Here is a 25,277-nt window from a genome sequence, read left to right on the forward strand (position 1 = left end):
AACTTGCACTGCATTCAAATTACAATGCTAGTTACAAAATGATAGATAATGTTACCAGAAAAACAATTCTATATATTTTCTTTTTATCCTGTCTCTCTTAATTCCCATTTACTCTAATGGAAAAACTTGGTAAAACCTATTCTTTCCCTGAAAGATTTATTTATTTGTTGATTGATTAATATTCCAGCAATGTCTGGAGGCACCAAACGAGATCAGGTTTCCCTTGTGCTAAGTACTATACATATGCAAAGTAGGATATAGTCCCTGTCCACAAAAGTTTATGATCTAAAGAGGCAAGGTAGACAAAAAGTGGAAGAAAGAGAGGATTATCACCATTTTGTGGATGGGGAATTGAGGCACAGATAGATTAAGTGGTTTGTCCATGCTCATATAGGAAATCTACAATAGAGCTGAGAATTGAAGTGAGATCGCCAGTCTCCTTACCCACAAGACCAAATTTTGTTCATTTTTATTTGACATTGTTCCCCTCATCGATACAACTAGCTCTACATCGTCCATGATTCTTATGGTGCACAGGACAACATTGCTTCACCTTGTTTATTTCTCGTCATTGTTGTTCGCATTATCAATTAGACCAACAAAACATAGAGAACAGAGCTTGTTCATTATTCTGTGTTCTCTTTATTGGCTGCCTGCCTGGTTCTGTTAGCACAGCAAATAAATAAATACATAAACAAAAATTATAAAAACTTGTATCCAAAGAAGAATGGATTACAAAGAAATGTAAATAAATATATTCACATATTATATGTAGACGCATAGACTTTAAGGCCAGAAGGGACCATCATGATCATCTAATCTGACTTCCTACACATTGCAGGCCACAGAATCTCACCCACCGACTCTTGTAGTAAGCCCATAACCTCTGGCTGAGTTACTGAAGTCCTCAAATCTTGATGTAGAGACTTCAATTTACAGAGAATCCACCATTTACTCTACTTCAAATCAGTAAGGACCTATGCCCCATGTAACAGAGGAAGGCAAAAAAAATCCAGGTTCTCTGCCAATCTGACCTAGTGGAAAATTCCTTCCCATCCCTGAGCATGTGGGCAAGACCTACCAGACATCTGGGAAATAATTTTCCATTGTAACTCAGAACCCTCCTCATCTAGTATCCCACCTCCGGCCATTGGAGACATTTGCTAGTAGCAATTGTGGATTGGGCCATATGCCATTGTAGGCGACCTCACCTTACCATCCCCTCCATAAACTAATACCAAATGCAAGTGATTGTTTATAATATAATATTTTAAAAATTAATTGGAGAAGACTTTCCACCACATTTCGACAATATTAAGGGACTGTGGGTCAAATGATGGAGCAGAACAATTCGTCCTGTCCCTTTTTAAAGAGCAACCTCTGCTGGGCGTACTTTCTTCTTGAAATTAGACTTTGCTTCTAAAATTTTAAAAATATTGCTGTTTTTTGTTGTTGTTTGTTTTAAAATCTTTGGTTATTTGAACTTGAAAGCATTTCCCTTTTCTTGTTCTAGTTTATCTGAGCTCTTAATCTAGGCTCAAAGCCCAGGAGTCTCCCATTGCATTAATCCTTCAAGTCATCTGAGGTTAGCTTTGCTGTCTTTGTTTTCTGTTCTGAGGTCACACTTTAAAGAGACGAGTGGCAGGGCCTTCTCGGTGCAGGGTCCCAGTCTTTTTCCAGATATGTCTCCCGCGCTGGAGATGTTTCCAGATCTTGGTGTAAAATCTTTCTATTTTTGCAAGTTTCTCTCTAACCTCATTAGTCTCCCTTTTCCTCACAATCTTATTTGAAAAATTTCTGTTTGTTTTCTGGTGCTTCTGAACAATGAGACCAGTTTGGTTTAATATGGTTTTATTATGCATATCCTCCCAGATAATTATTCTAATGTATATTATTCCCCAGGTAAATTACTAGCATAAAATAATACTCTTTGACATTTAAAGTAGTTGTCTCAAATTCTATATTAGCCAATTCCCTCCTATATTTTATTTAAAACACCTCTCTGGTATTCGGTGTTGTAATGATATGAATTAATGATATCTTTCTTTTATATTCATATGTCATACTTTTCATATATGTTCTCATAATTTTATATGAAATCCACCTGAGTTAATTTCAAGATAGGCATTCATGAATGGACACTTTGTAAAATATAAGATTTGCAACACATTATCTCTAGACTCTTATGAGGAAAACGTCTATTTTTTACCTCAGAAGACAAAACAATAATAAAAATCTTCAGGGGTTTTGAACACTGTAAACTCTTGTGTCTTTCAGGATCTAGATTTCTCATCACATCCACGGGAGCCTTGTATATTGTAGATGTACAGAATGAAGATGGATTGTATAACTACCGATGTATCACGCGGCACAGATACACTGGAGAAACAAGACAAAGCAACAGCGCAAGACTTTTTGTATCAGGTACTCTGGAATTTCTTAAACTCGGTATACTACATATTTCTCTTTCTATCATACTGAACTGATAAGGCAGGAACTACTGGTACTAATAATCACTTGTCTAGCAAACTAAATGCACATATAAGTAGGTAAGACTCTACAGTACTTTCCCTGTAGAAGTGAAACATTATAAATTTAAGTTGCCTTTTCTCTTTTTTTTTCACTCAATTATGTATTTTCTGTTGTATCATATGTGGAAAATACTGTCCAGAATGCTATAATGTAAACTATCCCCTCAAAATATAGAAGCTACAGGTCCAAGGCTACATAGCAATTCCTTCTCAGAACTGGGATAAAAACGCAGGAGTTCCTGGCTCTCAATGAAACTCCACCTTCCTGTATCTTGGTAATTAAATACAAATGGCTCTACCATTTGAAAAAAGAGGTAGGGCAGTAAAATTTGTCCAGGGATTTGGTTGAATTATGCAAACAAATGTGCATGTCCAAAAAAGGAAGCTATTTTCAAAATTGGTCATGCAAGCTGCTTAAAAAAACAAATGCTTCTCCCAATCTTAATACAGGGAACCGTGAGGGAGCTGAGAGTGAGGACGGAAGGCAGTGGCTGCTGGGACTGGGATTTAGTGCCACAGCATAAGATTAGAACCCCCACTTACAAACAGAGGCCTCGAAGGGATCTTCTGCATCACTGAATCCAGTCCCCTGCTATTGCAGGCAACGCTGCCATGTAATCCCTTTCATAAACGTAACAAATTCCATTTTAAAACCAGTTAGGTTTCTTGCCCCCATTACTCCTACTGGAAGGCTGTTCCAAAACCTCCCTCCCCTGATGGTTAATGGGTGGGTGGGTGTGTGTGTGAATGTCTTTGTACATGTCTGTTTCTGTATCCAAAAATCATTACACATCTGCAAAATCAGCTGCTTTTGTGCCCCAGACTGTAAGTGCACATCCTCTCCCCGTCCCAGCCCCTCAAGAGGTTATCCTTCCTATGTGATGCATATAGCATGGGTTATAGCTAGGGTTTCTGGGTTTTTTTTACTTAATTGATAAACAGTGATAAAACACCCTTATATATCTCATTTAAAAAAAAAAGAAAGAAATTTGGTGTTTATCCAATAAACACTAGACATGGTTATTCATATCTAAGGCAGTGGTTCCCAGACTTGTTCCGCCGCTTGTGCAGGGAAAGTCCCTGGCAGGTTGGACCGGTTTGTTTACCTGCCGCGTCCGCAGGGTCAGCCGATCGCGGCTGCCGAACCTGTGGACGCAGCCGGTAAACAAACCGGCTCGGCCCACCAGGGGCTTTCCCTGCACAAGCGGCGGAACAAGTTTGGGAACCACTGATCTAAGGGTTTGTCTACACAGAGCAGTAATGCAGATTACAGGGGTATGATTTCTAAAGTGCATTAATGTGGTGTGTATTAATTAGTCAGTATAAACCTGGCAGGTGCTCACTAAAGAGTCTCTGGTGTGCTTTAACATAGTGCTGTCTGAAACAGTGCTACATTAAAGCATACTAGAGAATATGACAAAGAGATTACTCATTACAAAAATCCCACCAGCCCCTGATTTTTGGACATCCACATAAAACTCAAAAATTGCTAAAAATAAATTCTGAAAAATGAAATTAATAAACTTGAAAAACAGAAGCCCTAATTATGGCATTGCAGCAATTACCTGTTTTCACTATCAAACAGCTGTTATATGGCCATAGCCCTGCAGATCATTCTGGGTATAGCAACTGTCACAAGCCAACAACTGAAGGACTCATTCTCCTTCCCTGGGATTAATCCTTTATCAGGAAAATCTGGTGATTAAATCCACAAATCCCCACTTCTTGCAGCGTGCCAACTGTGACTGAGATCTTAGGTCACAAAGACTTGCAAAAGTATCAGACCTACTGTTCCCCTTTCTTCTGTGAATGTTATCTAATGATTGTTCAGCCCCTTTGAAAATATAAATCAGTATGTGAATGCTAAATATTATTTTATTATACAATCCAGAAGTATTTCACTATTCAAGTCCTGCTATTTGTACTATGTCCCATGTGGTTGAAACACTCACCTGTACTTTTTCCAGCCAGATGAGGAAATATAAGTCCAGCACAGCGGTCTGTCTAGTTATCCCAGATATTTGGTCTTAACAGTAAAAGATGATTTCCATCCTTCCCATTCAGCTGTGAAATATATCCCCACTCTCTCATGCAATCAAGCTATACCTGAACCAGTGGTAATCTATAATCAAGCCATTATCTTGACCAGCAAAGGAGGGTTTCTACCCCAGTTGTTTCCTGGAACAAGGAGGAGAGAGGGCTTTCTGCCTGTTCCATCACTTATGCCTTTTTTGAGCGGCCCAGAGGATATACCCCTGCACAGAGTTCCCTTTCCTGCCCAATTCCACACACACAGTCATTGTGGGAAGTCTGGTGCATCCTAATGTACACTACCTTAACTTCAGCATTTGGGGCTTTTGAAGTGGTGAGTTTTACACCCCTGAAAAGCTAACTTCTGCTCTCATTTACACTCATGCACTCCTGCTGAAATCCCTGGGGTTCTATAGGTGTAACCAAGAGCCGAATCTGGCTTCACTCACAGAATTCCGCCTCCCAATGACTTTGTCTTAACAGGGCACACACACAAGATCTACAGCTGAACAGTTTCAGACACAATGTTTTGCCTCAATTTTCCATTGTCCTTGTTCACAGCCGACTGCTGAATCACAATATTTTAAAGAGGTTGCTGCAGTTTGTTTTTCATTAGATATTTGAATCGGGATATAGTGCTTTTTTTTTTTTTTTTTAAGATCAGGTTTGGAAGGGACCTCAGGAGGTCATCTAGTCCAACCCCCTGCTCAAAGCAGGACCAATCCCCAATTTTTGCCCCAGATCCCTAAATGGCCCCCTCAAGGATTGAACTCACAACCCTGGGTTTAGCAGGCCAATGCTCAAACCACTGAGCTATCCCTTTCCCCTAAAGGAAGTGCTAAAGGAGTTGGCAGATCTGATTGCAGAGCCATTGGACATTATCTTTGAAAACTCATGGCAATCGGGGGAGGTCTCAGACGACTGGAAAAAGGCTAATGTAGTGCCCATCTTTAAAAAAGGGAAGAAGGAGGATCTGGGGAGCTACAGGCCAGTCAGCCTCACCTCAGTCCCTGGAAAAATCATGGAGCAGCTCCTCAAGGAATCAATTCTGAAGCACTTAGAGGAGAGGAAAGTGATCAGGAACAGTCAGCATGGATTCACGAAGGGCAAGTAATGCCTGACTAATCTCATTGCCTTCTATGACGAGGTAACTGGCTCTGTGGATGAGGGGAAAGCAGTGGACGTGTTATTCCCTGACTTTAGCATAGCTTTTGACACAGTCTCCCACAGTATTCTTGCCAGCAAGTTAAAGAAGTATGGGCTGGATGAATGGACTATAAGGTGGATAGAAAGCTGGCTAGATTGTCAGGCTCAACAGGTAGTGATCAATGGCTCCATGTCTAGTTGGCAGCCTGTATCAAGCGTAGTGCCCCAAGGGTCAGTCCTGGGGCCGGTTTTGTTCAATATTTTCATTAATGATCTGGAGGATGGTGTGAATTGCACCCTCAGCAAGTTTGCGGATGACACTAAACTGGGAGGAGAGGTAGATATGCTGGAGGGTAGGGATAGGATACAGAGGACCCTAGACAAATTATAGGATTGGGCCAAAAGAAATCTGATGAGGTTCAACAAGGACAAGTGCAGAGTCCTGCACTTAGGATGGAAGAATCCCATGCACCGCTACAGACTAGGGACCGAATGGCTAGGCAGCAGTTCTGCAGAAAAGGACCTAGGGGTTACAGTGGATGAGAAGCTGGATATAAGTCAACAGTGTGCCCTTGTTGCCAAGAAGGCCAATGGCATTTTGGGATGTATAAGTAGGGGCATTGCCAGCAGATCGAGGGACATGATCGTTCCCCTCTATTCGACATTGGTGAGGCCTCATCTGGAGTACTGTGTCCAGTTTTGGGCCCCACACCACAAGAAGGATGTGGAAAAATTGGAAAGTGTCCAGCGGAGGGCAACAAAAATGATTAGGGGACTGGAACACATAACTTATGAGGAGAGGCTGAGGGAACTGGGATTGTTTAGTCTGCGGAAGAGAAGAATGAGGGGGGATTTGATAGCTGCTTTCAACTACCTGAAAGGGGGTTCCAAAGAGGATGGATCTAGACTGTTCTCAGTGGTAGCTGATGACAGAACAAGGAGTAATGGTCTCAAGTTGCAGTGGGGGAGGTTTAGTTTGGATATTAGGAAAAACTTTTTCACTAGGAGGGTAGTGAAGCACTGGAATGTGTTACCAAGGGAGGTGGTGGACTCTCCTTCCTTAGAAGTGTTTAAGGTCAGGCTTGACAAAGCCCTGGCTGGGATGATTTAGTTGGGGATTGGTCCTGCTCTGAGCAGGGTGTTGGACTAGATGACCTCCTGAGGTTCCTTCCAACCCTGATATTCTATGCTTTCCTATTTATTTTATTGGAGGTGATTACAAATAGAGAAATGGGTTTCCTTTCCTCTTTTCCTTTCTGTTTTTAACTGAAAAATGGTAGGAATCTATTTGAGGACTAGTCTATGAGAAAATATGGCTATTGAAGAGATACCTGAATACATTAGAACAGAATGCAAGAAAGAGGGTCACTTTAGTTTTATTTTGTGCATCCCAAAATGGATCTATGTTACCTATATCTGTATTATCTTCTCAACCACACATGCTTTGTAAACCAGTGCATGTGCCACAGGGAATAACTGTTCCATGAAGCAAGCACATGCATGTTGGACTCTGGTATTTTAGATATCTTTTTTTTCTTCAATCCACTTCTTTAGTTCCCTGTATCTGAATAGGTGATCCTTGTTGTGTTCCAAGGTCTGAATGCCACTTCATGGATTTGCACTTTAGGGGATTGCAAACTGTACCACTGAGACCTGTCAAACACTTTGAAACTGAAAACATCTATTCAAAAGCCTCCTGCTCCTGGAAGCTTTTGAATAGTTTTGCACAAAAGTGGCAACCACACCAAACAAACAAAAAAGTGGAATTTCCTGTAAAATGTGTAGCCATTTTATATGCAACTTGTAGAGGAGGGATGGAAACGCTTTTTAAAAAAATATATTCATATCTGCCTAAGTGGTGTTTGGGATTCAGCTGGAGCCAGTAGAGGTTGTGATGTCATCTGGGTCCCTCTCTCTAGCCCAGTCTGGTCAGGACCTCTCTCAGGATTAGGATTACAAAGGTCCAGGAGATAGAGAGACTGTCAGCCGCGGTGGTGAAACTTGCTCTAGTAGCCAATTTTTCTCCCAAAAGTCTCTTTCTTTAAGGACCCGCAAACAGAGGGATGGATGGAATAGCCTGTCCCCTCATTATTTTGTCAACAATTAGGCGTAGTTTCTGAAACACCGATTATGGTTCACTGATTTCTTGTTCCATACTTTTCTTGTTTACCAAATATGATTTAGCACAGTGCTTGAGTAATATCAGTAGGCCTTTTAAAAAAATTCAGTCTTTGTCTCCTTTTCGTACCCTTTTCCATACACATTTGTTGTTATGGGTTATTGTGACGTCTCATGAATGTACACTCACTTTTTAAAGTTGGGCTCACAATCAGGGTACATTTGCAGGCCCAATTATCACAACAGGATATCCAAACCTCATCAGTTTCAGTGAAACTTGGGCATCTAGTTCCCTTAGGTAGCTTTGCCAATCACAGCCAGGATGTATTTTAAAAGTCACTTCCAAGTTTTAAACAAGTTATAAAATCAGTTTTAAAAAAAATAAACAAACTGACTTAAGGTGGCCAGGATGTTATGATCTTCTCACTGCATCACTGATTCTAAGCCCTGGTCTACACTAGAAGTTGAGGTCGAATTTAGCAGCGTTAAATCGATTTAACCCTGCACCCGTCCACACGATGAAGCCCTTTTTATCGACTTAAAGGGCTCTTAAAATCGATTTCTTTACTCCACCCCCAACGAGGAGTTTAGTGCTGAAATTGGCCTTGCTGGGTCGAATTTGGGGTACTGTGGATGCAATTCGACGGTATTGGCCTCCGGGAGCTATCCCAGAGTGTTCCATTGTGACCGCTCTGGACAGCACTCTCAACTCAGATGCACTGGCCAGGTAGACAGGAACAGGCCCATGAACTTTTGAATCTCATTTCCTGTTTGGCCAGCATGGCGAGCTGCAGGTGAGTGCAGAGCTCATCAGCAGAGATGACCATGATGGAGTCCCAGAATTGCAAAAGAGCTCCAGCATGGACCGAACGGGAGGTATGGGATCTGATCGCTGTATGGGGAGAGGAATCCATGCTATCAGAACTCCGTTCCAGTTTTCAAAATGCCAAAACATTTGTCAAAATCTCCCAGGGCATGAAGGACAGAGGCCATAACAGGGACCCGAAGCAGTGCCGCGTGAAACTTAAGGAGCTCAGGCAAGCCTACCAGAAAACCAGAGAGGCAAACGGCCACTCCGGGTCAAGCCCCAAACATGCCACTTCTATGATGAGCTGCATGCCATTTTAGGGGGTTCAGCCACCACTACCCCAACCCTGTGCTTTGACTCCGTCAATAGAGAGGGAGGCAACACGGAAGCAGGTTTTGGGGACGAGGAAGATGATGATGAGGTTGTAGATAACTCACAGCAAGCAAGCGGAGAAACCGGTTTTCCCGACAGCCAGGAACTGTTTCTCACCCTGGACCTGGAGCCAGTAACCCCCGAACCCACCCAAGGCTGCGTCACGGACCCACCAGGCGGAGAAGGGACCTCTGGTGAGTGTACCTTTGTAAATATTATACATGGTTTAAAAGCAAGCGTGTTTAATGATTAATTTGCCTTGGCATTCGCGGCCAGTACAGCTACTGGAAAAGTCTGTTAATGTGTCTGGGGATGGAGCGGAAATCCTCCAGGGACATCTCCATAAAGCTCTCCTGGATGTACTCCCAAAGCCTTTGCAAAAGTTTTCTGGGGAGGGCAGCCTGATTCCGTCCTCCATGATAGGACACTTTACCATGCCAAGCCAGTAGCATGTAGTCGGGAATCATTGTAAAACAAAGCATTGCAGCGTATGTTTGCTGGCATTCAAACAACATCCATTCTTTATCTCTCTGTGTTATCCTCAGGAGAGTGATATCATTCATGGTCACCTGGTTGAAACAGAGTGCTTTTCTTAAGGGGACATTCAGAGGTGCCCGTTCCTGCTGGGTTGTTTGCCTGTGGCTGAACAGAAATGTTCCCCGCTGTTAGCCATGGGGAGGGAAGGGGGGGAGGGGTTAGCCATACATTGGGGGCAAGCAAAATGCAACCTTTTAACGAAAGCACATGTGCTATGTATGTAATGTTAACAGCAAGGTTTACCGTGAAAGAGTGTACCCGTTGTTCTATAAAATGTGTCTTTTTAAATACCACTGTCCCTTTTTTTTTCTCCACCAGCTGCATGTGTTTCGAGGATCACAGGATCTTCTCCTTCCCAGAGGCTAGCGAAGATTAGAAGGCGAAAAAAACGCACTCGCGCTGAAATATTCTCTGACCTCATGCTGTCCTCCCACACTGACAGAGCACAGACAAATGTGTGGAGGCAGACAATGTCAAAGTGCAGGAAAGCACAAAACGACCGGGAGGAGAGGTGGCGGGCTGAGGAGAGTAAGTGACGGGCTGAAGAGAGGGCTGAAGCTGATAGGTGGCGGCAGCATGATGAGAGGAGGCAGGATTCAATGCTGAGGCTGCTGGAGGATCAAACTAATACACTCCAGCGTATGGTTGAGCTGCAGGAAAGGCAGCAGGAGCACAGACTGCCGCTACAGCCCCTGTGTAACCAACCACCCTCCTCCCCAAGTTCCATAGCCTCCTCACCCAGACGCCCAAGAACGCGGTGGGCGGGCCTCCGGCCACCCAGCCACTCCACCCCAGAAGATTGCCTAAGCAACAGAAGGCTGACATGCAATAAGTTTTAATGTTTTAAAGTGCTGTGTGGCCTTGTCCTTCCCTCCTCCACCACCCCACCTGGTGCTTCCCTCCTCCACCACCCCTCCTGGGCTACCTTGGCAGTTATCCCCCTATTTGTGTGATGAATTAATAAAGAGTGCATGAATGTGAAGCAACAATGACTTTATTACCTCTGCAAGCAGTGATTGAAGAGGGGAGGGTGGTTAGCTTACACGGAAGTAGAGTGAACTAAGGTGTGTGGGGGGGTCATCAAGGAGAAACAAACAGAACTTTCACACCATAGCCTGGCCAGTCATGAAACTGGTTTACAAAGCTTCTCTGATGCGCACAGCGCCCTCCTGTGCTCTTCTGACCTGGTGTCTGGCTGCGCATAACCAGCAGCCAGGCTATTTGCCTCAACCTCCCACCCCGCCATAAACGTCTCCCCCTTACTCCAACAGATATTGTGGAGTGCACAGCAAGCAGTAATAACAATGGGAATATTGGTTTTGCTGAGGTCTAAGCGAGTCAGTAAACTGCGCCAGCGCGCTTTTAAACGTCCAAATGCACATTCTACCACCATTCTGCACTTGCTCAGCCTGTAGTTGAACAGCTCCTGACTACTGTCCAGGCTGCCTGTGTATGGCTTCATGAGCCATGGCATTAAGGTGTAGGCTGGGTCCCCAAGGATAACTATAGGCATTTCAACATCCCCAACATTGATTTTCTGGTCTGGGAATAAAGTCCCTTCCTGCAGCTTTTGAAACAGACCAGAGTTCCTGAAGATGTGAGCATCAGGTACCTTTCCCGGCCATCCCACGTTGATGTTGGTGAAACGTCCCTTGTGATCCACCAGTGCTTGCAGCACTATTGAAAAGTAGCCCTTGCGGTTTATGTACTCGCCGGCTTGGTGCTCTGGTGCCAAGATAGGGATATGGGTTCCATCTATGGCCCTACCACAGTTATGGAATCCCATTGCAGCAAAGCCATCCACTATGACCTGCACATTTCCCAGACTCACTACTCTTGATATCAGCAGATCTTTGATTGCATTGGCTACTTGCATCACAGCAGCCCCCACAGTAGATTTGCCCAGTCCAAATTGATTCTTGACTGACCAGTAGCTGTCTGGTGTTGCAAGCTTCCACAGGGCTATTGCCATTCTGGTGCTTCAGGGCAGGGGAAAGCAAGTCACAAAGTTCCGTGAAAGTGCCCTTACACATGCAAAGGTTTCGCAGCCACTGGGAATCGTCCCAAACCTGCAACTCTGTGCGGTCCAACCAGTCTGTGCTTGTTTCCCGGGCCCAGAATCGGCATTCCACGGCATGAACCTGCCCCATTAGCACCATGATGCCCACATTGCCAGGGACCGTGCTTTGAGAGAAGTCTGTGTCCATGTCCTCATCACTCTCGTCACCACGCTGATGTCGCCTACTCACCCGGTTTCGCTTTGCCAGGTTGTGGTGCTGCATATACTGCTGGATAATGCGTGTGGTGTTTAATGTGCTCCTAATTGCCAAAGTGATCTGAGCGGGCTCCATGCTTGTCATGGTATGGTGTCTGCACGGAAAAAAGGCGTGGAACAATTGTCTGCCGTTGCTCTGACAGAGAGAGGGGCGATTGAGGACATGGCTAACAGGGAATTAAAATCAACAAAGGGGGTGGCTTTACATCAAGGAGAAACAAAAACAACTGTCACACAGAATGACCCCCTCAGGGATTGAACTCAAAACCCTGAGTTTAGCAGGCCAATGCTCAACCCACTGGTATTCCAGGCAAGACTGAATCTCTGTTAAACTTTTCAAGGTGCCCCTGACAGACCTCACCGAAACAATTGTCGGATGTTGATTTCATGGAGGGAAGGAGGGAGGGAGGGAGGGGGAGCAAATGAATACAAAACAAATCTGGTCTGTTTCTTTTGATCCACTCCATCTATCTTTTACATCTTTGGCTGGCAGCAGACGGTGCAGTAGGACTGCTAGCCATCCTCATCTCCTAACTGCTCGGCAGAAGATGGTGCAATATGACTGCTGGCAGGACTAAAGAGAATGACCTGGTCGAGTCACTCCTATTTTAGTCCCTGCGCCCATGTCTGCCCAGGCGCTCCTGACCGACCTTATCGAGGCGGCCAAGAGCACCTCGGACATGACGATGGTTATCAGGCCTATTGCACTGTCTGCTGCCACAAGGCAATGAGCTGCTGCTGTGTAGCAATGCAGTACCGCGTCTGCCAGCACCCAGGAGGCATACGGTGACAGTGAGCTGAGCGGGCTCCATGCTTGCCGTGGTATGGCGTCTGCACAGGTAAATGAGGAAAAAAGACGTGAAACAATTGTCTGCTGCTGCTTTCATGGAGGGAAGGAAGGAGGGCCTGACGACATGTACCCAGAACCACCCACAACAACGTTTTTGCCCCATTAGGCATTGGGATCTCAACCCAGAATTCCAATGGGCGGCGGAGACTGCAGGAACTGTGGGATAGCTACCCACAGTGCAACGCTCCGGAAGTCGATGCTAGCCTCGGTACTGTGGAAGCACTCCGCCGAGTTACTGCACTTAATGCACTTAGAGCATTTTGTGTGGGGACACACACAACTGACTATAAAAACGATTTCTAAAAAAACCAACTTCTATAAATTCGACCTAATTTCATAGTGTAGACATACCCTCCGTTACTCTGTAGCATCTGTTGTATTCTGCACCCTCATGATAGTACTACTTCATCTACCTTTTTGTTCTGATGGGCCTCAGATCTTTTGTCCACTCCAGCACCATAATGGACAATATCATCTGGTTGACAGCAGCAACATCACAACTCATCAGCTTTGTGGTTTGATTTAATGCCCATAAAATAGCACACATCAGGGGTAATGTACAGGTTAGTGTCCTCTTGAGTCTGGTTAGAAAGCATATAAAATGTTGTATCCCTATGTGCAGCTCCTATAGCCATCCCAGGCACATCCCTGGTGGAATTAAGACCACACACTTACTTCATTCAGTAGCAGAGAAGACCACTGTGCACCTGAAGCTCTTTAAACATATGAGATGTTGAACAGTCCACTGAAGTGTCGGCATATCATAGGGACCATTACTAGCATCCTATCCATATTTGCATTTCTCCTGAGTTAACTCCATCAAAACCAAGTTGAGGCAGCAGAGTGCCAAACAGGATATATACAGAAAACTCTTGTTACACAACATCTTCACATTGTGGCTGTGGTCTGACACTACAAACCAGAGATGAAGGAAGAGCAGGTTAACCACTTTGTTATGATTGCTTTCAGCTTTTCTAAAATGTTGCTGGGAGAGTGTAATTTCTGAAAGCCACACATGCACAGCACGGCATGCTAACAAATGTTATAGGTGTTGTTGCCAAAGATAGGCCCAGTGGCTACTATGCATGTAAAATCATTGGTTTGGATGGTGGAGCTTACAGTTGGTGAAAACATGCTACAGAACTGATGTTCTTCCTCCATAATTGCACGTGTCCATTCCACTCTAGGTGTTTGTGCACTCCACAGCACAGCTGTCGGAGCGGTTTTTTCCTAGTGATACCCATTGGGGTGGCACAAGCGCTTTCTGCTGACTCGTGCACCACACACAAGCATAAAGGGAAGAGCCACCCTGACCGCCCCCACCCCCTTACTTCCCTCCTACTGCCCATGACAGTTGCTGGAGCTCCCTTTTTTATTGATTCTGCAAGTCTTTTATTTTAGTGTATAAGCAGTACCATTTTTAGAATCTGTGTAGTTCATTAGCGTAGATGAGTTGAAAAGGAAAAAAAATGATTTTTTTTTGTTGTTTGTGTGTCTCCAGTGCCTAATCTGGGTACCAGCCCTAGTACTGGAGTTATGCAGTCTCCAGGCTTCAAGCCCTGCCACTCTAGTGGTAAGGCAGTGCTGATTAGGGACCCTCACCTCAGCTGCTTTAAGTGCTTGGGAAAGGCTCACGTAAGCAACAGATGTAACATCTATAAGGGCTTTAAGCCCTGCTCTGAGAAGTATTGAGGGTTTCCCCCTCAATCAAGAGCATCTCTGCATCCATCTCGGCCAACTCCATCTACTGGCCACAAGGAACATCAATGCTGCAGACAACTTAGCATTGGTACTGAGCCCAGCACCAAGCAAATTCAGGACCCGTCTCATGATCAATCTCAAGAAGAGTGGGAATGGGACCAGCCCCCAGTTGACGTTGGTGGCAGAGTCCTGCTCTAGGGAAGTTCAGGAGGTGCTGCTGAATAGTACAAAACCATCAAATAAGAGCACTTACCTGGCTAAATGAAAGAGATATTCCATTTGATCCAGACTGAAAGGGTTTTCCCCAGTCCTTGCTTCTATTCAGCACATGCTGGACTATCTTCTATCCCTAAAACTCCAAGTGTTGGAGATTAACTCAATCAGTGTGTAGCTAATGTCTATCCTAGCATTCCCACCTATTGCTACCTGATCTCTTTTTTCCATCCCAATGTCTGTAAGACTTTTAAAGGGCCTGGACAGGCTATTTCTGCATGCGTAAAATGCTGCTCCCCTATGGAGCCTGAATCTAGTCTTAGCAAAGATGATGGGTCCCCCCTGCCACGCCCACATGGAGCTTCAATTGACCTGCTCCCATCTGCCTCCTTTGATGAAGGTAGCTTTTTTTAGTGGCCATTATACCAGTCAGGAGAGTGGGAGAGCTCAGGGTGCTAGTGTCAGATCCTCCATATACATGTTTCTACACAGAAAAAGTTTGCCATCATCCTCACCCAAAATTTCTTACCAAGGTGGTTTCCACTTTTCATATTAACCAAGGAATCTTCTTGCTGATTTTCTTCCCAAAGCATCATGGTCATAAGGATGAGGAGAGCCGTCATGCTCTGATGTTAGAAGAGCTTTCACTTTTTATCTGGATCAGATTAAACCTTTCCGGTCTTCGACTCAGTTGTTTATTGCATTTGCAGACAGAAGGAAGGGCAGTTCTGTATTCACTCAAAGGATCGTGTCTTGGATATCCTGTTGTATTTGTTTTTGTTACAGTTGGCTAACATGAAGGCTCTTGATAGAGTGTTGGGTCATTCAACTAGATCCCAAGCAGCCTCTGTGACTTTTCTGGCTAACATTCCCATATTAGACATTTGCAAAGCAGCAACCTGGTCATCTTGTCATACATTTACCTCTCACTACGCCATCTCTCACTACGCCATCTCCCAACAATCTAGAGACAATGCTAAATTTGGACAAGTGGTCCTCCAATCCCTGTTCACACAGAGTCACAAAACCTGCACTTGGGGTTGCTTGTGAGTCAGCCACAGAGGCATGGCCATGTGCAATCCCTCAAAGAAGAAGAAACAGTTAGTAACCTTTCTGTAACTGTGGTTCTTCAAGATGTGTTGCACAAGTCCTTTCCACGCCCTGCTTTCCTTCCCCTTTCTATCAGAGTTTTCCGGGGGGAAGAAACTGAGGGAGGTCAGGGACAGTTCTTCCCTTTATAGCTGTGTGCAATACATGAGGCAGCAGTGGGCCTTCGTGCCACTCCAGTGGGTTCTGCTAAGGGAAAGAATTCTCCAAGGACTGTGCACTGGGGCACACACACCTACAGTGGATGGATATGTGCAACATATCTCAAAGAACAACAGTTACGGAAAGGTTAGTAACCATTTTATAGTGGTTCAAGTGTTTTGCTAGCCTCCAGAGAGAGGCAAAGATTGTGTGGTTATCTTTGATTAAACCTGACAATTCATATTTTACTAACTGTTTATATACAATTAACGTGGGTGACTGCTTAGCCCATTTGTTTGCAGTCTAATGGTATTATATTTTTTAGAACTGATTTTTTTAACTTGCATAACAACTCTATAGTACACAGCAGATGGAGTGCAACAAATAGATCAACATATGCTAGGTGAGAGAGAGGGGAAGTTTAACATGTGGAGTCTACCATTGTTGTCGCAAAATTGGTTAAGATATAAGAAAAATAGCTTCATTTAAGTCAATATTTGATATTTTCATTATTATTTATTGTATTTTATTTTAGTAGTAGTAGTAGTAATAAACATGTATTGTGTGGTAGTGCCTAGAGGCCTCAGTTAGGTTGGGCCCCATTGTACAGCGTGCAGCACAAACATAAGAAAATGACAGCCCCTGTCCGAAAGAGCGTACAGGCTAAAAATCAAGACATAGCATGTAGATTGTTATGTTTGGTGAGGTATCGAAGCATAAACATGGAGTTAATGTGCCACATTTCTCTAGAATAGAAATAACAACAGTCACATGGCAGTTTGGGACCTGTTTGTGTGAGAAAGTCTTCTGGGAACCTGGACAAAGAGCAGTTTGCTGGAGTTATAAGCTGCAGTTTACTTTTGCTGTCTAAGACTCCTTTTTAAGAGTATACAATATTTGTCAATTAGACTACAAACATACCACCTCTTGCTTCTGCCCATTTCTCTTCTGACAAGGGAATAATTCACTCTTCTAGTTCAAAACCTTCTGACCACTTAGAAGCGGGTGGAATATGCTGGTTTAGTTCTAGGTGAACTGTGTTTAAACTTTCTGGCTCTTCTCTTTCCTGATGGGTAACGTGAAGAATGACTGCCACCTGGAAAAAATCCAGTGGGAGGGCTTCCAAGTAATCCTGCAATGTTTAGTTAGTACATGCTGCTGGATGTAAGCCAGTACTGCTGAGATACCACAATCTGGATGACTGGTCCACAGTAGCAGTTTACAGTACATAAAATTCTGGGATAGCAACTGAAAAAAGGAGGATAAATAGCAGCATATTGCTTCAAAAATGTAATAATCTTAATTAACTACACTGAAAACATCTATTTGCTTTCCAGACCCAGCAAACTCAGCACCATCTATTCTGGATGGGTTTGACCAACGTAAAGCCATGGCAGGACAGCGGGTGGAGCTGCCTTGCAAAGCATCGGGGCACCCAGCACCAAAGTACCGTTGGCTGAAGGACAACGTTCCCTGGGAGCCAGATAGCAGGTTTCGGCAGACAGTCACGGGTCTGCTGATAGAGAACACACGTCCTTCGGACTCAGGCAACTACGTTTGTGAGGTGTGGAACAACTATGGTACTGCTGAGGTGATAGGGCATCTGCATGTAAAACGTAAGTCCAGGACTGAATGTGGCAAGTATAATTTCAAACCCATGATTGTGCTTGCTTTTGCAATGGAAGGAAAAGAAGGAAACCCTAGAAGCTTCTTTTGTTATTGTTTTTGTTGCTGTTACTTGTTTTGTTATTGGCAATGGTGGCTGCTTGAAGCTGCTCCAAGGTTTGCAATGTTATAAGCTGTCTCAGTGGAGATGGATTAGTGGGCAGAATGCAGATGAGAGATCAGAAGTGCAAAATGAACACAGTTTATCACATGGTTATGTGATTTTTCATATAAAGGATGTATTTTGCTTGGTAATAGAACTGGATGAATTGCAAAGAGTCTTCTGAATAAAAGTGTCAAGCTCTGGTCACTGGGATTCCTGCTATTCATTGTTTTGAATATTCAGATAATCCCTGAGTATTCATGAAAATGTATGCAAATCCTGAATGTCTCATGCATTTTATCATAAATGATTATTAGTCTGAAATGCTATATTGTTTTGCTCTTCGTTGTTCTTCTGTTGTTTAATTTTTTTGCTGTAAAGGAGCAGAAACAATACCATCTGATTTAGATTTCCAACCACACAACATGAATAAGAAATCGTCGGAAGGAAAAGTGTGTGAACAATCCATTGTCTAAAAATTATTCAGCGAATAATTACAAATAACAAATACATCCAAAGAAACTCAGGATCATTTATCAATGATTCACAAATTAAAAAAGAGAGCTAAATTTGTAAAACATTCATAACAGATAGTTGAATCAGATCCACTTAATATTGTACAGGCTCATAACAGACCAGGAATATCTAGCAATCCTCAATAGGGAAATAATAATAACTTTTAAATGATCATGTTATACAATATTCTTTAAAGCAGAATTAGGTTAACTAAGGAATTGTGTATGTCTGTATAAAATATAATGTATAATTCTTTATTTAACTCATCCATTTTACAGAATATAGTCTAATAGCTTATATCTATAGCTGTGTCTGTGTGTGTGAGAAAGAGAAAGAGACTGAGAGAGAAATGTAAAATAAATGAGTAATATTGATAGTGTTTCCAATATTAGTTACAATGCTGGTCATTAAACATGCTAAATAAACAATATCTCATCACATTTAATTCATAATATATATCCACAGACGATAGAAGAGATGTATTATGTTTTAAATTATTTCTTGTTGATAGAGGTGGTATTGAACAAAAAGCCTGGGGGAGAATCCCATCTGGATATAAATTCCATGGTGGTCTGTTATATATGTACTGGGCCCAATCAAAATGTAGGGTGGTTGGAATGCAGATCCAAATTCAGTAGCTTTAGTTGTTGGTATGTGTGTGGATAAAGACTCCCTTCCTTGTGTTTACTATTGTTACTTCAATACTGTGAATTTTCTTTCACACATAATATCAAACTTCAATAAAAATATATCATAATATTCTTAAATGGTGACACTGAGATTAAAGTCACTTGGGCTATTTTACTGCTTTGTTTGCTTATCTCACAGTGAGTTCCACACAGGGGCACCCTCGTATCCAGGCAGAGCCCCACTGATGGCAGTGGGACTCCAACTGGGTCCAAAGGGGTCTGCCCGTGCAGAACTAATTGTGGGACTGTGGCCTTAAAAGGCCCTTGAAAGCAAACATGGCCGCCTATTCTCATTTCAGTGATGTGTGTTAGTGATTCAGCATTTTTTCTCAGTGAAAGGTCACCTGTTAGTCATATTTTTTAAAAAGATACATAATGTCTTCCTTTCCCCCCCTCTCCTTTTGACTTAAATCTTCAGAGCCTCTGAAAGCCACAATCAGTCCACGGAAAGTTAAAAGCAGTGTTGGTAGTCAAGTGTCCTTGTCCTGCAGTGTGACTGGAACTGAGGACCAAGAACTCTCCTGGTACCGAAATGGTGAAATCATCAACCCTGGAAACAATGTGAGAATCGTGGGGATCAACCGTGAGAATCTCATTATGGATGGCATGGCCAAAAGTGATGGTGGAGCGTACCAGTGCTTTGTACGCAAGGACAAGATGTCTGCTCAAGACTATGTTCAGGTGGTGCTAGAAGGTTAGTCATTACCTGCTTTAGTGGTGTTACTGGCTACAGTGAAGTGTTATAGTATGTATATCGTACAGTATATATAATATGCTTGTGGTCTCCAACTATAAGGAGAGAGAAGACCCTGTGCCTGTAGGAAGGATGAAGCTAGCCACACACTTTGGGAGATATATGTATCTTTCCAGGCTCCAGAACAACAAAGGAAATGAAGGTCCAAGTGTCAAATAAATTGATTTGAAAAATATCCCTCCTACCGAAGTCCCACCAAATGCGTTTATTTTCTGCTGCTATCCAAAATTCTGTAACTCAAGGACAAGAGAGAAGAGAGATCCCCACTGAGGATCAAACATTTCATTCCAAACACAGTTTTCAGGCTGGCTGTGAAATCAGTTGAAGGTCTGGAGATCATACTAAGTAACTGACACAATGTTCCACATAATAATCAAGTGAGGAAAGTAATCAATTTGTACAGAGCCAGTTCACTAATGAGGCTGTAGTGCAGTCATGGCATGGCCACTATTTTTAGTCTTTATAGAAAAAGAAGAGATTACCTGCCTGGACCTAGTTACCTCGGCAACCATCTCCTGTGACTAAGAAAGCCTAAAGAGCATATTGATAATCTATAATGATGTTGAGAGAGTGCAGGTTATCAGAGAGCGACAGCAGGAAAGATTTCAAAGACACTCAGGTCTTGCTGGGAAAATAATGTCTGCTTTCATCTCCAAAAAAGCCTGTCACCTGAATAAAAAAAGGGCAGAGGTGCATACTGAGCACACTCACTGATTTATTTGTCGTGTGTCAGTTTCCATTCAGGATAAAAAGCCAATAGCTTTTTTGTCTTGTGAGAGATGACAGTGCAAATGCATGGAAAAGGAAAGGAAGAGAGAGAGTCAGAGATGAAGAAAGACATTTTAAATACTCTGTCACACATCCAATAGGACAGGAACAAAGAGAGAGGGAGAGAGAAAAAATATATAAGAAACCCAACCTAATGTCCCTGCTGAAATATTTAGGTGTTTCAGTGTACTGGGAATGATAATTTTGATGCTCCTAGGTGATTGTGCTGGGGAGAGAGAACGCTGCTGTACTTTTTTTTTTTTAAATCCTGCTGAGATTCAGCACATTTTGTGGGGATAGCAATTCAAGCTCCACACACATCACCAGACCTCCCTCAGTTTTCTGTGTGATCCTGTGTTGAGATTACTAGATAAGGAGAGGCTATTTCTAATGGAATTATGCTGGTCTGAGCCTCCATGAAATGTGCTGAGTGCACTGCATATTCTCTCACAACATTAGAGTTACTGATGCTTGTCACTGATGTCCTTCCCCATTACATCTTGTATGGAATTAAAATGAGTTATTCCCATAGGGCAAAGCCCACTGGGTGGGAAGAGAGGGGTTTTCAAGAGGCTTAAGCTATTCTCTATACTGTGATTAAACCACCCCCTTATAGTCTTTGCTGATGCTAATATTTTCTCACCTTTAAAACGAATTGGCTGGCCATGCTATGCATTAGATCCAGACAATGGCACACAGAATTGTTTTCTAAACCTCTGACTAGACTGCTTCCTACAGATTATGAGCTGAACCAGATGCATTCTTACCCCCGATTATATTTAAATCCATTCTAAACACCACTCTTAAAGTATAATTTAAAAAAGAACAACAGAAAGAGTGTACTGCGTTGCAAGATCTGGGAAAGAACCTTCTAAATAATAATCGAGTGTCATTTTTCTTAAAACCATTACCCCTCTGGGCTATCCAGATAGAGCGTAATTTAATTCTACTCCATACTTTGAAAACCCCGTACCTTTTCTTTTCTCACTTGCACCTTGGAGACTTTGGTTAAATTGTGACATGGGTCACAAGAAAATATATTTGGTGTCCTTTTCACCCTGGGAGATTTGTGTACAACACTAAGATACCTCCAAAATGGTCATCATCAGCATGAGTAGCAATTTGTATTTGGAAAAGTCTTATTTTAATACCGGTAAAAAAAAAAGATATTGTAGGACTGGACTGGACTGAACAGAGCTGCGTGGAATTAGCAGACACAAGTTATGCCTGGCTTTGGCCACTGTTATTCGTCCGTAACTTTCAAAGGAACTGAAATGTGTACTAAGTATATCCCCAAACATCTTAGGCTTACACTATACTTCTTTGGCTTCTCAATTGCCTATGGAGTCCAAACCTTTTTCACAGGAACATGGGAATTGCTATATCAGAGCAAACCAATGGTCCATCTAGTCCAGTATCATCTCTCCAACAGTGGTCAGTATCTGAAGCTTCAGAGGAAGGTGCAAAAGAAACCCTGCAGTAATCCGTTATTAGATAACCTGTCCACAGGAAAAATCCTTCCTAACCTTCATTAATTAGAGGTTGGCTTATGTTGCTGAAGGATGAGGGTTAGCGTCCCTTTCAGAACTCTTGGTTTATGAGCTGGGCTAAACAAAGGTAGGGAGAGCAGTTTTATTGTGCGTAAGTGCTGTTCATTTGCTTTCCATTTCCTCTTCAGATGGAACTCCCAAAATCATTTCTGCCTTCAGTGAGAAAGTGGTGAGTCCAGGAGAGCCTGTCTCCCTTATGTGCAATGTGAAGGGGACTCCTCTGCCTACAATCACCTGGACACTAGATGAAGATCCCATAATCAAAGATGGTAATCATCGTATCAGCCAGATTATCACCTCTGAGGGCAACGTGGTCAGCTACCTGAATATCTCTAACACTCAAGTTCGAGATGGGGGAGTCTATCGCTGTACTGCCAACAACTCTGCTGGAGTCATCCTGTACCAGGCTCGAATAAACGTAAGAGGTGCTTGTCAAATCAGCTCCTCAAAAAAACACACATAACTCATTGTAGTGGAGAAGAAGATTGTTGCATGCACTGGTCTGAATCTTGGAATGCCAAAACTGACTTACTGTGGTTCTCCCATCTTCACACCTCCCTCAACCCCCTCTAGAAACTCTGTTGTATGGTTTAAGGTTGGAAGGCCCATTCCCTCTTTGGCTTGTGAAGTCAGCTTGTTATACAATCTCTTTCCCTAAACTTATGTTCCTCAAGCATGAGGGTTAGCGTCCTCACTAATATGTTTTCCTATTTTAGTTTTTGCATGCATGTGTTTCTTATTTTCCTCTCCTCCTTTAGTTGTCCTACATTCATTGTAATTACTCATGCACATGGTACATTAGCTTGAACTTGTAGTTCTACATGTCATAATACCCATCCTCATGATAGTATATTTTATATACATCAGAATGAATGCTAACTTTGTCAGTGTTCTCATGTGTAACAGGATTCTAGCTTAGCATACGTTTTAGTATTTGACATTTAATTAAATCATTCCCTAGCCTTTAATTTGTAATGCAGTAAAGATTTTATCAGACAAGTATTCAATAATACAAACATATACCACAGCCCTAATTAGAATGTATGCTGTAGGGTGAGAGAAACTAGAGCACATAAAGATTAGGAAGACCGCTTAAGTGGTTCTTAAAAGCAAAAACTGTCAATGTTAAGAAGAAATGTCATGCAGGATACATTAATGGATGTTGTAAACTTTTATATAATCAGCAAAAAATGAATATTTCCTCCAGCAAGTATGCCCTTAAATTATTTTCAAGAGTTTCTTTGTACTTTTCCAGGGCCAGCAAGCATCCGTCCAATGAAAAATATCACAGCAATAGCAGGACGGGACACCTATATACATTGCCGTGTGATTGGCTATCCATATTACTCAATTAAATGGTACAAGAACTTTGACCTGCTTCCTTTTAACCATCGCCAAGTAGCATTTGAAAACAATGGAACGTTGAAACTCTCAGATGTGCAGAAGGAAGTGGATGAGGGGGAATATACATGCAATGTTCTGGTTCAACCCCAGCTGTCTACAAGCCAGAGTGTTCATGTGACTGTAAAAGGTAATGTTTATACTGAAATATAAAGCTAAGCTAATGGCCAGATGGTATTTAATCAGTCCAAGAATCCACACATATAAAATTGTACTGGTGATTAGAAAATAAGCAATAGGACAGTTAATCTGCTTTTTTTTTAACAATTGTGTATGCATGATATAAAGCCAATCGTCATCTACAGATATCATATTGTACCATACTTGCTCTCATTGAGTTGTGCCTTATTCTGTTGACGTCAGTGGCACTACTTGCATAGTAAGGTACTGCTCACCATATGTAAATCTGGGAGAATCTGGCCTTATATGATGATGAGGACTCTAGTGCTTCTAAAAACTGAAGACTAAAGAGCATGGAATGTAACCCTTTGTTTTCTTCTGAGATGACTCAGTGGCTGAGGATGGCCGATCATTCACCTGAATGTTACGATCATCGAAGTTTCATTAGTCATTGTCTCTTCTTGATGACTGAAGTCAGTTTTGCAACCTAGTTATTTTTCAGCTGTTAGCAAATGCAATGAGGTTTTGTTAGTTATGAATTGTGTCTATTTCTCCTTTTCTCCAGTAAGCAGTAAACAGATACAATAGCTAAATTAATTAAACTTGGTTTAAAAAAAATGAATTGTTCTTTTTAGGGAGATGTTGATGTTTTAAAGAGAGAGCCATTTCTCTAAGTTCATTTTAACGTTACATGACTTGTAATTTGGAACAGGATGTTTGAAATCAATACAAAAGTTTCCATACATACAAGGATGTGGAAACTGATATGTAAACATTCAGAAGTAGATGATGATAATTTCCAAGCATTGCATCCAGACCATTCGCAAAGACATTAAAGATAAAAAGCACAAAAATGCTCATGATGCCTGATTGTTCAAAACTAGGTTGTACTGCGATGTGGTCTGGTCCCCCATCCAAGATGAACAAGTTCATTTCACATAAGCCTGCAGGAAGAACTGAAGTGCATTTTCCCCTTATGAATTTGTTCAAAAGCTTTTCTACCCTTTTGCGATTTTCTTTGATTAATATGTGTCAGGCCTTGGATAAGATACCAAGAACATTTATTCACTTTTTTTCTTGTTTTCATTCTAGAATTATATTAATTGCTTACTACTTGAAGGGGTGGAGGGATTAGGTTGTAACCAGTAGTACTGTGGACCCTTCAAGGAGTGACCCATCATGTTCTTTAGCCCAGAAGGGGCACTGTTCCACGCAATTTGTTATAAAAAGCTGCGAACACTGCAGCTTTTTATCATATGCTCTATCTTGTCTGTCGCCGTAAAAGTCTTGCAAAACTGCCGCTGGTGCATCTCTGTGAAAATGAATGTTAAGTTAGTGATTGTGCTGATATCATCTCTAATGTTCCCCCGGTTGAGAATGCCACCTTTTAATTATATCATTCTTCAAGTGCTTATGACAGCTAATGTAATCAGATGTAAATGGGAGTGCTCTTGCTATAGTTGTAAAGAAAAGCCTTGGTGCCGTACCTATACAATTCAGATATCTAGACCAAAACACAACTGCCATTCTGAAAGTGATTTGATGCCTTAGATTCAGAGTATTTTGATCCAGACGTGGTGGCAAAATGAGGACAGACATGTGGATGGATTTTAAGACCACAACTTTTATTAAACTTTAACACAGGAGAGGGGTGCTATCCACCTATCAGTCCTGGTCTCCTATACCAGGCATTTAAGTGGTTCCAGTACATCAGTTACAGGGCTCCTACCATATAACCCGTAACTTGGGGTAGGATTTCCTCAGCCCACCCCCCAGAACTCAGCAGGCTCTGAGTCCTACCACCCCGCCCCTATTAGGGGACAGAGGCAGAAGGTGGGGACCTTGGCCCATGTGTACCACCAGGTCTCACCCTATCCCATT

General features: G+C 42.5%; 1 protein-coding gene across 1 annotated transcript in view; it reads left to right on the top strand.

Annotated features, from left to right (window-relative positions):
- DSCAM (DS cell adhesion molecule) overlaps positions 1-25,277 on the top strand; it is a 607,252-nt gene that overhangs the window by 352,711 nt on the left and 229,264 nt on the right. The window contains exons 4-8 of the mRNA XM_074969783.1: positions 2,278-2,424; positions 17,168-17,446; positions 19,222-19,497; positions 22,004-22,300; positions 23,131-23,406. Of these exons, the coding sequence (XP_074825884.1) occupies positions 2,278-2,424; positions 17,168-17,446; positions 19,222-19,497; positions 22,004-22,300; positions 23,131-23,406 (1,275 nt within the window). The remainder of the gene's footprint in view (positions 1-2,277; positions 2,425-17,167; positions 17,447-19,221; positions 19,498-22,003; positions 22,301-23,130; positions 23,407-25,277) is intronic.

The sequence above is a fragment of the Natator depressus genome, chromosome 1 (genome assembly GCF_965152275.1).
Source record: "Natator depressus isolate rNatDep1 chromosome 1, rNatDep2.hap1, whole genome shotgun sequence".
NCBI lineage: Eukaryota > Metazoa > Chordata > Testudines > Cheloniidae > Natator > Natator depressus.